Raw genomic sequence first — 15054 nt, 5'->3', positions numbered from 1 at the left:
GTCCAAATGTGAATGTGACGTGGGCTTTGATTTTCATAAAGTAACTGAAGAAATAATCACTGAATCTAAACAGTGTGTATTTATACTGTTAAGTCCACTTTGTTAACCTTTCAAAAAGAGTCTAGCTTCAGATGTTTCCTATAATTAACATTATTATGGACATTCCTTTCTCAATAATCTTATCTATTCCTGGTCTATCAATACCATTTAGGCACAGATAGTTCTCAAATGTGTATACTCAGGTTGAACTTCTCTGCTAAACTCAGTCAGGGACAGACAGAGAGGGAAGTCCTCTATCGTCTCCACTCACGTGGCCAGTAGACATCTCAAGCTTCCTGCCCAGCTCCCATCAGTCCCCCTCAAACCTACGCTTTCTGCCATCTCAGTTCATGACAATTCTACCCATCCTGTAGCATGGGCTGAAACCCTTGGAGTTGTTCTTCATTCCCCTCTTTCTCTCAGACCCACCTCTGGTCCATCAGCAGTCTTGTCAGCCCTATTTCAGGATAGACTAGACTCTGACCTCTGTCCCTATGTGTGCAGCTAACACCTAGGTCTAAGTCACCTCTTCATCCCTCAGTTTCCTCATCTGTAAGATAAGTGAAGATTCCATCTACCTCAAAGGTTGTTACCAGGGTGAAGTGAGTTAATGAATCTAAAACACTCAGTTAATATGTTTCCTAAATGGTGGTACTAAATATATTGAGCTTTTATCACTTATATATATATATATATTTTATGCTGCTGCTGCTAAGTCGCTTCAGTTGTGTCTGACTCTCGGCAACCCCATAGACGGCAGCCCACCAGGCTCCGCCATCCCTAGGATTCTCCAGGCAAGAACACTGGAGTGTGTTGCCATTTCCTTCTCCAATGTATGAAAGTGAAAAGTGAAAGTGAAGTCACTTAGTCATGTCTGACTCTTCACGACCCCATGGACTGCAGCCTACCAGGCTCCTCCGTCCATGGGATTTTCCAGGCAAGAGTACTGGAGTGGGGTGCCATTCCCTTCTCCGATATATTTTATAAACAATATATATAATATATATACATATTATAAAAATAAATATATATGTATATTCATATAAATATATATAGATACTATAGGCTCAGATCATGAACTCCTTATTACAAAATTCAGACTTAAATTGAAGAAAGTAGCGAAAACCATTAGACCATTCAAATGTGATCTAAATCAAATCCCTTATAATTATACAGTGGAAGTGACAAATAGATTCAAGGGATTAGATCTGATAGAGTGCCTGAAGAACTATGGATGGAGGTTTGTCGCATTGTACAGGTGGTGGTGACCAAAACCATCCCCAAGAAAAAAATATACAAAAAGGCAAGATAGTTGTCTGAGGAGGCCTTACAAATAGCTGAGAAAAGAAGAGAATCGAAAGGCAAAGGAGAAAAGGAAAGACACACCCATCTGAATGCAGAGTTCCAAAGAATAGCAAGGAGAGATAAGAAAACCTTCATCAATGATCACGGCAAAGATATAGAGGAAAACAATACAATGGGGAAAACTAGAGATATCTTTAAGAATATCAGAGATACCAAGGGAACATTTCATGCAAAGATGGACTCAATAAAGACAGAAACAGTATGGACCCAACAGAAGCAGAAGATGTTAAGAAGAGAACTATACAAAGAATATGCCTATACAAACTATACAAGAATACACCAAAGAACTATACAGAAAAGATCTTCATGACACAGGTAACCATGATGGTGTGATCACTCATCTAGAGCCAGACATCCTGGAATGTGAAGTCAAGTGGGCCTTAGGAGACATCACTACGAACAAAGCTAGTAGAGGTGATGGGATTCCAGTTGAGCTATTTCAAATCCTGAAAGATGATGCTGTGAAAGTGCTGCGCTCAATATGCCAGCAAATTTGGAAAACTCAGCAGTCACCACAGGACTGGAAAAGATCTGTTTTCATTCCACTGTCAAAGAAAGGCAAAACCAAAGAATGTTCAAACTACCACACAATTGCACTCATCTCACACACTAGCCAAGTAATGCTCAAAATTCTCCAAGAAAGGCTTCAACAATACGTAAATTGAGAACTTCCAGATGTTCAAGCTGGTTTTGGAAAAGGCAGAGGAACCAGAGATCAAATTGCCAACATCCATTGGATCATAGAAAAAGCAAGAGAGTTCCAGAAAAACATCTGCTTTATTGACTACACCAAAGCCTTCGTGTGGATCACTACAAACTGTGGAAAATTCTTTAAGAGATGGGAATATCAGACCACCTTACATGCCTCCAGAGAAATCTGTATTCAGGTCAAGAAGCAACAGTTAGAACCTGACATGAAACAACAGACTGGTTCCACATTGAAAAAGGACTACATCAAGGCTGTATAGTGTCATGCTGCATATTTACCTTAAGTGCAGAGTACATCATGCAGAAGTGTGGACTGGATGAAGCACAAGCTGGATTCGAGATTGTGGAGAGAAATATGAATAACCTCAGATATGCAGATGACACCACCCTTATGGCAGAAAGTGAAGAGGAACTAAAGAGCCTCTTGATGAAGGTGAAAGAGGAGAGTGAAAAAGCTGGCTTAAAACTCAGCATTTAGAAAACAAAGATCATGTCATCCAGTCCATCATTTCATGGCAAGTAGATTGGAAAACAGTGGAAACAGTGACAAGACTTACTTTCTCGGCCTCCAAAATCACTGCAGATGGTGACTGCAGCCATGAAATTAAAAAACGCTTGCTCCTTGGAAGAAAACCTATGACCAACCTAGATGGCATATTAGAAAGCAGACACATTACTTTGCCAGCAAAGGTCCATCTAGTCAAAGCTGTCGTTTTTCCAGTAATCATGTATGGATGTGAAAGTTGGACCATAAAGAAAGCTGAGCACTGTAGAATTGATACTTTTGAACTGTGGTGTTGGAGAAGACTCTTGAGAGTCCCTCGGACTGCAAGGAGATCAAACCAGTCAATCCTAAAGGAAATCAGTCGTGAATATTCATTGGAAGGACTGATGCTGAAACTCCAATACTTTGGCCACCTGATGCAAAGGACTGACTCATTTGAAAAGACCCTGATGTTGAGTAAGATTGAAGGCAGGAGGAGAAGGAATTGACAGAGAATGAGATGGTTGGATGACATCACCAACTCAATGGACTTGAGTTTGAGCAAGCTCCGGGAGCTGGTGATAGACAGGGAAGCCTGGTGTGCTGCAGTCCATGGGGTTGCAAAGAGTCAGACATGACTGAGCAACTGAACTGAACTGAAGTGATACTATAGGTCAAGGTTATATGTGTAACCTTTTTAAGCATTTTAATTTAGACTATGTGATCACATGTATGAAAGGCTTAAATTTCAACATTGCTACATTTTTACTTTAAAAACATATTTTATAACTTTTTGTTTTAATGTATAATTTTTTTTTAATTTGAGTTTACTTGCAATGCCTGAAACCCCAGTGAAGTTCTTAAATGTTAATGTCTTTTCCACCAAAGGAATATATATTTTATCATGTAAAATAGTATGCAATTATAAGAAGTCTCTGTCTCCTGAAAGGTTGGCCAACTCAAGATCCTGTTGAAATCTGTGCTTGACCAGTGGAGCCACCATAAAGTGGCATTTGATGAGATAAACAGTTGCCTCATGGAGGCCCGATACTCTCTTTCTCGATTCTGTCTGCTCACTGGCTCTTTAGAAGCTGTGCAAATTCAGGTGGACAGTCTTCAGGTAAGGAGTGAATTGACCCCATCCTTAGCATTCTTTTTAATTAGAGAAAATTTTTTAAAAAGTGAACAAATTCAAACATCGTGCTGGAATGTTGGTCTATATTGTTTGCATTTAATTATTTTCAAAATATTCAAAATTAATTTTGCTTTATTTGTTACATAATCAAACTTACCTGTGGATACCAGATTTTGGAATAGCTGGTATATAAGTAAATGATTTTTTAAATTATATGAATATCCTGATGGATGTATTTTATCAAATGACTTTATACCCAAATCCATCTTCTGTATCTATTATCACTGCCTTTTATGTCTTCCCTTTCTCTTTTTTTTAATCCTGCTTTTCCAAACATATTCTAAGGGATTTAAAAGAAGACAGAAAGAAAAATAGCAAAAGAGTAAATTGTTAAACCGTTAAGTTATTTTCTTTGCGTTCAGCAAAATGTCAGTTGTCTCTCCAATGCATACACGTCATCCCCATTTTCTAGCACTTTCTGCTTTGTTTCCTGTGTGTCTGTTCTCATGTCCTTCATCCAGAAGAACATGACTGTTGTTGGCCTTAAAAAGCACAATCTCCTCACTCAGGCCACCGCCCTCAGTTGATTGCTACCCTCATCCCCTATGTTCCTGGGCACTGGGCACTCTTCACCTGCTACTGATCTTTCTCCCCGGCTGAATGGTGCAGCCGATGGCATGGGCATGGCAGGCCTAAGGGATGAGGGGTCAGCAAGAGCCCAGCATGGACCCTCCTTACCTCGACTTACATCTCTCACTTGTCAATCAAAGTTTATATGTTGCTGATCTATCTGATGTGCAGACTTGCTGAAGACAATGTCCTTTTTTCAGGAGGCAGGAGGCAGGAAGGATAAAATGAGTTATGTACAGTTACATGTGAAACCTTAAATAATTATTGTAAATACTAAAAATCATTAAAACTTATTTTGAGACTGCTGCTGCTGCTGCTGCTGCCGCTAAGTCGCTCCAGTCGTGTCTGACTCTGTGCGACCCCATAGACGGCAGCCCACCAGGCTCCCCCGTCTGGAGTGGGTTGCCATTTCCTTCTCCTATGCATGAAAATGAAAAGTGAAAATGAAGTCGCTCAGTCGTGTCTGACTCTTCGCGACCCCATGGACTGCAGCCTACCAGGCTCCTCCGCCCAGGAGATTTTCCAGGCAAGAGTACTAGAGTGGGTTGCCATTGCCTTCTCCAATTTTGAGACTAGTAAGTTTAAAAACACATTTTATACCTTTGAGGAGAAACACCTTTTAATTTAGCCTACTCTGTTTCACCTCTTCTATCTTAAGATATGAAAGGACTCAGGGTCTATTCCTCATGTGTTTTGATTTGATGGCGACCAGAAAGCAGTGTCAGGTAGGGGTGGATTTTTGCAGCCTGATTTCCCTGAGGAGTTTTACTAAGAACTGAATCTGTCCCTTCAGCATTTCCTGGGAAATATCCTTCTTCACTGGTTCTTGGTGGAAGACTCCGCCAAGCCTATAACCTGTGTAATAAAGATTCTTTGCCAGGAAGAACACTCAGAGCTAGAGCTTAGATGGTACTCAGAAAAGCTAGGGGGCTTCCTGGGCGGCTCAGTGTGTAAAGAATTTGCCTGCAATGCTGGTGACGCAGGAGACTCGGGTTTGATGCCTGGGTTGGGAAGATCCCCTGGAGGAGGGCATGGCAACCCACTCCAGTATTCTTGCCTGGAGAATCGCATGGACAGAAGAACGTGACGGACTACAGTCCACAGGGTCACAAAGAGTCAGACTGTCACGACTGAAGCAACTGAGCATGCACGCGTGCAGAAAAGCTATGATATCTTAAACTGTCATTATCAGAAGTTTCTGGTAGAGCAGCTCTCGGTACGTGATAGAATACAGATCTGGATTTTGATCTTGAGCAGCAAAGAGAACCACGATGTGCCAGGTTGCACACCCACCAGCCCCACGGCTTCCTCCTGGATGATGAACACGGGTTCCCTGTGTGAACTTTCCTGGCAGAATTACCCATCCCATTCCAAGGCTCAACTGTTAAGAGTCCCTCCTCACACCCACAAGAAGAAACTCATTAAAAAGGAAAAATGATTATCTAAAGGAAAGCTATGAAGCATTGGGGCAAAAGTCACAGTTTATGTATTTTATGTGCATATTTTCATATTGTATGAAAGCAGCTATATTACTTTAAAATTTGATCATTCGAATTTTTAGACTCTAGCATGTCATCTGTGGCCTTTTCTTTGGGCAGAATCTTCAAGATGATCTAGAAAAACAGGAAAAGAGCTTGCAGAAATTTGGCTCTGTGACCAGTCAACTTTTAAAAGAGTGTCACCCACCTGTGACAGAAACTCTTACGAATACACTAAAAGAAGTCAACATGAGGTATGGAATATGCTGGTTTTACAGTGTTGCTCATTATTTATATCACAGTCTAATTATAAATAACGATACAATTAAAACCCTAACATTTTGAACTTGAGCCTTATAGGCTCTATTCTATTAATATTTTTATTTGCACAAAATGAATTTAAGGAGAAACAAATGTAGTCAAGATGGGGCTTCTCAGGTGACTCACTGGTAAAAAAAATCTGCCTATAGTGTGGGAGACCTGGGTTCAATCCCTGGGTCGGGAAGATCCACTGGAGAAGGAAATGGCAACCCACTCCAGTATTCTTGCCTGGGAAATTGCGTGGACATAGGAGCCTGGTGGGCTATGACTGCACACACACACACACACACACACACACACACACACACACACACACACACACACATGCACTGAAGACATTTGGAAAGGAGTTATAACTGCAATATACCCCAAGATTGACCCCTTTTCTACTATCTACCCTTGAAATATGACTGTGAAATGTTACTTTTTATTACATTAAATAGAAACGAGACATCTGCATTATTTCCATATTCACATGAACCAGGATCATGAAAAATAAAATAGCAAATAACAGCATTTGGTGAGAGGTGGGAATCAACCCATGTGTGTTGGCTATCGTTTCCAGATGGAATAACTTGCTGGAAGAGATTGCCGAGCAGCTGCGTGCCAGCAAGGCCCTACTTCAGCTTTGGCAGAGATACAAGGACTACTTCAAACAGTGTGCTGCTACAGTTCAACAACAGGAGGGACGAACCAACGAGTTCCTGAAGGCAGCCACCGACAAGGACATCGGTGATGATGAAGTTGCCACCTGGATCCAAGATTGCAATGTACGTTCAAGAACTATCGCAAGTTCTCAACTTGCCAGGCTTAGACTTCTCAAGTTTAACAGAGCGAGTGCTGCTGTGTGTAAGCTTTTGTTATTGCTCTGTGTGGGACAGCTTTCCAAAAATAATTGTTTCAAATATCAGAGAGCCTGCTAGGTTTTCAGAACCAGTTGCACATGTATCAGAGTTAAAGAGATCCCCTCCCATTGCTTTCTTTTTAAAGAGTCATTTTCCCATTTTTCCTAATAGAATACAGTCCGTGTGAAAGACTCAGGATCTCTATTTTATAGAGATGGCCAATATAAGAAATGACTGTATGAAAAGTAATGTTACATCTTTCAAAAATCCACTGTTAAAAGATATCGTCCAGTTAGGGCCATTATCTCTTATGTAAGCCTCAACACAATAATTTCTTCTAAGAATTTAATGGTAAGAAGAAGTCTTTCTCTCCTGATTTATGAGTATACTTCTTTTTAATAGCTTTTTAATATTTCTCTTTTTCACTGCAGCTGCCAATAACCTACTTAAAGTTTTCAGGAATTATTCTTCTCTCATTTCACCTATCACATGCCTCTTACTGTTTGCCCTGTGTCTTTATTTTAATGAACTTATTTCAAAGACCTTCTTATAAACTTTCCCAAATCAGTTTATTAGAATTAGGCAGGTTGTAAAAGACATATAAATAAAAGTTTAACTCGTTCTAAGGCCTTCACATGAAAAATGAATAATCCCTTGAAAGCTAGAGTTTAAGTTTTACTGTAAAGTTAATTCAGTGTTTTGTTTTTTTTTCTCTTTCCACATAGCTCATCTTTATGAGATTTTTCATTTTCCATTTTCAGTCCTCCTGAGTTGAGAGATCTTGTTTTATAGTCAAGGGCGCCAAATGATGGCTGTGAATTTTCTGATCTCTCTGTCAGGCTTAAAGTTGTCCTTTGCTTTTCCCCTCTCACTGAAGTCCCCAGGCAGGCTCTGCTCTTTCCATCTATCTGTGAGTCATCAGCAACAGGTAGAGAAGAACCAGTCAGTTGTCATCCCTAAGTGGTAGATGGAACTGAAAGAGGGAATTTCCACCAGCTTGTTATTTGGAGTATATACGGGGGTCCCACAAAGCATGGAGGCAAGAGATGCAGCGAAAAAGGATGGAGCCCGCTCTTGCTGCTGCCCACAGAGCCGTACCTAGGCTTCCAAGCCCACCGGCCAGGGAGGGGGTTACTGTAACCACTAGGGTGTGACCACACACGCAGCTCCTCCCTGTGTGTCTAAATATATTAAGTCCTAGAAGGTAAAATGTAGCACTGGATTTTCAACTTGATATCAATTACATGAAGAGGCAAGGGGAAAAAACAACAAAACTGCCAAAATATTTCTAGTGATTGGCTCTACTTGTAGTTAATTTTTTTTTTCTTCTTTAAGTAAGTTTTTCTGCATTTCCTCTATGTCTTACAAGGAACCTATGTGGCTTTTATAATCAGAATAGCACTTTTTTAATGTTAATATGCACATTTTTAAAAATGGAATTCAATTCTTAATTTTTTTTTCCCCCTTGCAGGGAGAGGTTATTTAGTGTAATAATTGGACAAATAAGAATGAGTGTCTGTAATTGTTTACAATAATGAGTACACTTAACCTATTGTTTCATGATGTGCATATTTTCATCTTCTGTAGGACCTCCTCAAAGGATTGGGGCCGATTCAGGATTCTCTTGTAGTTCTTCATGAGCTGGGAGGGCAACTCAAGCAACAAGTGGATGCTTCGGCAGCATCAGCCATTCAGTCCGATTGGCTCTCTTTGAAGCAACAATCACATGCCCTAGAACAGGCTCTCTGCAAACAGCAGACTGTGTTACAGGTACAGAGCTTATATTCAGCGGGTGTTATGAATTAGGCATCCTGTAAAACCTGGGCGTAAATAGGAAAAGGAGAACTTTCATCATCAAAACAATGCTTCGTTCAAGATAAAAAAAATTAAAATTAAACAAATTTGAAAAGTTCCAGTGGGGTCAAGGAAAGCTGGGAGTCTTGCCCTATTCTCTATCATATAATTTTGCCCTAAAATCAGTGATTTGTTCCATGGCAAAATGTGTTCAATTAATAAATGTTAAGTAACGTTAATGTTAACACTCATGTTTACATCAGCTTTTGTAAGAATCAATATATCTCTCTTGATAATGTATTTTAAAAAACTTTAATTGGTTAATCGATGGTACATAAAATTATTCTAAGCTTTAGGAAAATTACATTAATACAAAGAAGAAAGTGTAAATCATGGCAACCTTGTCTTTTTAGAAATGACATCTGGAGAATGGCAATTTGATGCAAGAATATGAAAAATAATTTTAACATCCACTTGCCCTTTCCCTAGATTTCTAAATACCAATTTTCTTTTGTGGAAACAAAGGCTGGCGTTCTTGACTATGAAACCTTTACCAAGAGTTTAGAAGCTTTGGAGACTTGGATAGTAGAAGCTGAAGAAATACTACAAGGGCAGGACCCTAGCCACTCATCTGACCTCTCGACCATCCAGGAAAGAATGGAGGAGCTGAAGGTAAGTGTGTTCAAATCCTTGTCCCAGATCTAGCTTCTGCTGCTTCTTTTTTTATTTTGGCCAAGCATGTGCATTTTAATTGGTTAAAATTTTACTTCCTCTACCAGGGAATCGAGCCCATGCCTCCTACAGTGAAGTCGCAGAGTCTTAATCACTGGTGCGCCAGGAAGGTCCCCCAGATCTATCCTCTATGCTCAGAATCTTACGGGTAGCTCAGAACTCCTGACATAGGCCTGCCGTTTGTTCCCAAGAGAGTTCTTGCCAGCTCTCCTTCCTGTTCTCTTGAGAGGGCTGATGTCTGTGAGCACAGCGGATGCCATGGTCCGTGATGAGGGACCCCAGGAGCAGTGCCTGTCTGCATCTCATTCTTCTTCCTCTTCCCCCTGGTCCCTCCTCACACCTAGTCCATGACCTCCGTCTATGTTCTTAAACCTTTCGGCTTCATCGCTACCTTCATCCGCTCCTAGTTCAAGTTGCCCAGTCTCTCTCGGGGGCCAAGGCCAAGCTCCAACCTCCATGGACCTCCTTGAATCTCTCTCTCTCTCCCTCCAACCCATAATGCTACAATGATCTTTTCCTTTTGCAGGGATTTACTTAATTATGAACTATATTAAAGTAAGTAAAGTAATACAATAGACATGACCATTTTTATTATTATATTATCCCTCTGCTTAAACCCTCTGTGGGTTCCCATTGCTCTCAGGGTAAAGATGTGGTGAAGTATCAAAACGAGAAATACCCAGCTTCCACCCTCCTAAGGATCTCATCTTCACCGCCGTCCATGTCACTCTCCAGCCACTGGGGAGCTGCGATGTTTCCCAGCGTCTCTGGGCAGGATGTGCCCTGGCTTCCTTCTTCCTGGAATTCATTCCTTATCCTCACCAAACCCCATGCCCACCGAAAGGAATCAGCTCCTGGTCCTTTCGTTTTATGGCGCTCTCAGAAAGCCTCCCCTTCTGTCCATGATCAGGCTCCCCAGCAACACACTGTCAGACCTACTGTTCTTTTTCTTCAGTTTCATTGTATCTTCTAATGACACTCGTATGATTAACTGACTTCTGTTCTCTCCACTACTGGAATAGTGTCTTATACTCTGTGAGCACCATGTCCGTTTTGTTCACTGCTGATACGTACCCGTGGCATCTAACAGGTCGCTTTTGACTTTGACAGTTGGAAAGATTGATTCTCTCTCGGGGTTATGAGCCTTTTTTCAGAGCACATAAAGTGGAAACACGCACAGCCAAAGGTGGCTGGACCTTTTCTTCTTCCTATAGCCAGTTTCCTCAATGGAGTTAAGAATACCCACAGAAAAAGGCAGGACAGGCAGCTTTGTCCTGTGTGGGAAGGGCAAAAGAGATCAGAAAGCATAGACTGCTTTCTCAGTTGAATCTCACCAACTTTGGGGTGGGGTCAAGAAACTAAAGCTGAAGCTCTTGAGATGACACATGGTAATTTCAGAGTTCAAGTGAGTTTGTGTTGTATCCAGGGAGAACCCATCAAGTGTTGCTTATCTGGCTCTCTCATGAGCTGGGTGGTCTTAAGCAATTTCCTTAAAGAGTCTGTGCCTCATATTTCTTGTTGTAAATCAGGAATAGTAGTGGTTCTTACCTTATGGAATTGTTTTGAGGATGAAACGAGTTATTATCTGTAAAGCTCTTGCAACAGTGCTTGGTTTATAAGGGCTCAAAAAGATGTTAGCTATTACTGCTATAACTATTATTATTATTATTATTAAATAATAATGGAGTAGATTAACACAGATAAATGACATATAAAGGGTAAGAAATAAGTTTTTTCAGTCATCAACACAATTTTCGTCCTTTATCAGTTCAAGCAAGCATTACTGCTGAGTAAGTGATGCAAGTAAATAACACACGTAAACTACTAAGCATTCAATAGAGGACAGCGAGTAGCTGTGCAGCAGTAGCAGCAGCAGCACTGAAAGCTGTTGGGGAGATGCCGTTTTGCTTTCTTTGTGACTCTGGAGATGGCAAGTGGGTGCCTAGAAATGCAGAGGAGACCAAAGACCAGCTTCTCCCTGAAATCAGAAGTTCACTGTCCACTCTGAAAGTCCTCTGCCTTTTCTGACTGTGGTGCTAAACCTACTTTTGCATCTTGCTTCCAGGGACAGATGCTGAAATTCAGCAGCATGGTCCCAGATTTAGACCGTCTGAATGAGCTTGGATACAGGCTGCCCCTGAACGATAAAGAAATCAAAAGGGTGCAGAATCTGAATCGGCACTGGGCTCTGATCTCCTCCCAGACTACGGAAAGATTCAGGTAGCGTAACCCAGAGACGTTTCGGCCACTCTGAAATATCCGTACAGATAAGTTCATGATTTGTGTATATTTATACATTCTAGGTCTTTCCAGTGATACAAAAATTTGAACTAAAAGTGGGCAACTCAAATTGTGATACGGTTTCCCATGTTGAATGTAGTGAAGAATGTTTAATCTTGTTTTTATCAAAAAATAAAGCTTTTATATATGCTTTACCCTCTGAGCCACCAAGGAAACCCTTTATATAAGAATATGTAAAAGATATATAATTTTATCACTAAAATATTTTTCTTCGATTTTCTTTTTATTTTTTAAAACACTTTACTACCTCATGGGAGAGCTTTGTAGAGGTCAAATTAAAATTGGAGGCAGAGAATATTTAATCTAGTTTTATGTGCTACAGGCATAAGAAAAAAGCAGCAACATCGTCATTCTTTTTCTTTTGTTCTGTCAGTAAGTTACAGTCATTTTTGTTACAACATCAGACTTTCTTGGAAAAATGTGAAACATGGATGGAATTCCTAGTTCAAACGGAACAAAAGTTAGCAGTAGAGATTTCAGGCAATTATCAGCATCTTTTGGAGCAGCAGAGAGCACATGAGGTAAGTTATGCCAGTACTGTTTTGGCTGATAAAACAGTGTTAGGCCTTTGGAAGGTGCTGCGAAGTGCCGTGTGGAAGAAAGTCCTATACTGTGCACTGAGTCTGCTCAGATGCATGCCATGTTTTTTTCGTCTTTTTTAAGCTTGAAGTTTTGATATCTTAATCCCCAAAATGTGATTGGTTATAAGCATGGGACAGGCTTCAATACCCTGCAAGGTATCATGTCAGAATTACGGTAAGATAATTTCCAAGTTGAGTGACATACTACAATAATATTTCTGAGGCTAGTTGCTTAGAGATTACACTTTGGTCAAAAATCTTTAATAAATTAAAATTGTGAGTTCTAGATGCCCATCAGCAGATGAATGGATAAGAAAGCTGTGGTATATATACACAATGGAGTATTACTCAACCATTACAAAGAAAACATTTGAATCAGTTCTAATGAGGTGGATGAAACTGGAGCCTATTATACAGAGTGAAGTAAGCCAGAAAGAAAAACCCAATACAGTATACTAACACATATATATGGAATTTAGAAAAATGGTAATGATAACCCTGTATGTGAGACAGCAAAAGAGACACAGATGTATAGAACAGACTTTTGGACTCTGTGGGAAAGGGTGGGATGATTTGGGAGAATGGCATTGAAACATATATACTATCATGTAAGAAACGAATCGCCAGTCTGTGTTCGATAACAGGATACAGGATACTTGGGGCTGGTGCACGGGGAAGATCCAGAGAGATGATATGGGGTGGGAGGTGGGAGTGGGGCTCAGGACTGGGAGCTCATGTACACCCATGGCGGATTCATGTCAATGTATGGCAAAACCAATACAGTATTGTAAAGCAAAGTAAAGTAAAAATAAAAATTTAAAAAAATAATAAAAAATAAAATAAAATTGTGAGTTCTTTAAAAAGCACATACATATTTTGTACTAGAAAATCAAGCTACCAAACATCTCTCAGTGTACTTCCTGATCAAATTGCATTATAATTCTTTTTCAAGAAACATCTAGAGAGAATTAGATCCAGAAAGCAAATTAATAAATTTGCTGTTAGTCTCTATTTTGCTGTTTACTGGTATAACTAAGTTGCTCCATGTGTTTATGAAATACACACAAAAGGAGATCCAGGATTCCTAGGGCAGAGAAAAGCTAAAAGCTGGAAACTTGTTAATGAGTATGGAGCTTTGGGAGGGGATTGTGAAAATACTCTAAAATTGATTGTGGTGATAGTTGTGTAACTGTAAATATAAGAAAAATTATTGTATACTTTAATCAAGTGAGTTATAGGATATAGAATTTTATCTCAATAAACCTGTTTAAAAAAACAGTGAAAATTTGAAAGTCTTAGTGGTGAAACAATTTTATTAACTAAGCTAAATTGAAAAACAGTGAGTTTATTAAAAATGATAGATTTTTTCCATTCTTCAACTTTTTAAAAGGTTTTAGAACTATTCTGTCTAAAAATGGACCATATTCTGCATATAAAATAAACCAGAATACAAATCATGTATTAACTAACTTTACTGGGTGATTTTGAAAGAAAGAAGGGAAACATAATTATACTTTTAGTCACAGTCTTAGGAAACAAAAACTAAACTGTATCTTTAAGTTTATCTTAACAGATAGTTTTTAAAATGTTCTTACATGGCAGGATTTTTTATATTAATGCAGCCTGATTCATCTGGAAGTGTTTTTCATAGTCTTGCTTAAACCAGAATTTTTGGAAAGTTTTTGGAGAACTGGTCACTAAAATTAGGAACTCTAAGTTATGTTTTTTTATTTATTTTTTTAATAACAGTTGTTTCAAGCAGAGATGTTCAGCTGTCAGCAGATTTTACACTCAATCATTTTTGATGGACAGCACCTTCTAGAACAAGGTCAAGTTGATGACAGGTAGGATCTTTGATATTGTATCACAAAGAAAGGTTCCAGTAAATTAGTCATTTTCTTTGAGCAGATTAGAGAACATATGCCTAAAGCAAGTGTCCCGCAAAGGACCCTCAGTGATTAGAGGAAAGACTTGTCTGAACTGCTGAAATGACTGAGTATTGAATCTGTTTTAAGAACCTCTGTTGTGTTATATGAAGGACATAGAGTAAGTGGAAATCACCTAGCCAACCTTTGCTAGTGGTCTGGAGGAGACTGGAATTAAAATAGATCAGAATGAATTGTGTCAATGATGTGTCAACAGATGCTGGTAAGATTCTCATACAGTTGCAGAAATTTTATTCCTCAGAGGAGCACAGAGGTCACTAGACCATCTCTCTTACTTACAAATGAAAAATTGAGGCCCAGAAACGTGAAGTCATTTGACCAAGGTCACATAACTAAGAAGCAACAGAATCAAGCCTAGCCCTTATGTACCTGGTTTGTACTCAGGAAAAGCCAGGTTTCCCTTACCATGATTTGGAAATGGTTTGCTACCTTAAGTCAGATTACACTCAGTCTGAAACCCTGCTTTCTCTTTATTACTTAACAAAGTATCTCTGTATTAAAAATGCAGAGGTAAAAACTAGCCCCTTTTTAGATTTATGGTATGTGAATTGGCAGCTTCGTCCTATGTTACCTTTCCTAGGAACAATATTTACTCTACCCAATCAATTTTCTATGGTGATATTTGGAATACAAACCTCATTTATTTTATCACATTTGTATGTCTTTTCCATAATTAAGACCAGTTCAGTTCAGTT

General features: G+C 39.5%; 1 protein-coding gene across 34 annotated transcripts in view; it reads left to right on the top strand.

Moving 5' to 3' along the window:
* Nucleotides 1–15054, top strand: part of SYNE1 (spectrin repeat containing nuclear envelope protein 1) — a 492315-nt gene that overhangs the window by 379686 nt on the left and 97575 nt on the right. For all 34 annotated transcript variants that reach the window (XM_060419830.1, XM_060419826.1, XM_060419828.1 and 31 more), the window contains 8 exons: nt 3546–3716; nt 5960–6093; nt 6726–6930; nt 8593–8775; nt 9325–9471; nt 11597–11751; nt 12206–12353; nt 14163–14257. In XM_060419830.1, coding sequence (XP_060275813.1) covers nt 3546–3716; nt 5960–6093; nt 6726–6930; nt 8593–8775; nt 9325–9471; nt 11597–11751; nt 12206–12353; nt 14163–14257 — 1238 coding nt within the window. The remainder of the gene's footprint in view (nt 1–3545; nt 3717–5959; nt 6094–6725; nt 6931–8592; nt 8776–9324; nt 9472–11596; nt 11752–12205; nt 12354–14162; nt 14258–15054) is intronic.

The sequence above is a fragment of the Ovis aries genome, chromosome 8, assembly GCF_016772045.2.
Source record: "Ovis aries strain OAR_USU_Benz2616 breed Rambouillet chromosome 8, ARS-UI_Ramb_v3.0, whole genome shotgun sequence".
In the NCBI taxonomy this organism is placed as follows: Eukaryota; Metazoa; Chordata; class Mammalia; order Artiodactyla; family Bovidae; genus Ovis; species Ovis aries.
This window is presented reverse-complemented; position numbering and strand designations above follow the sequence as displayed.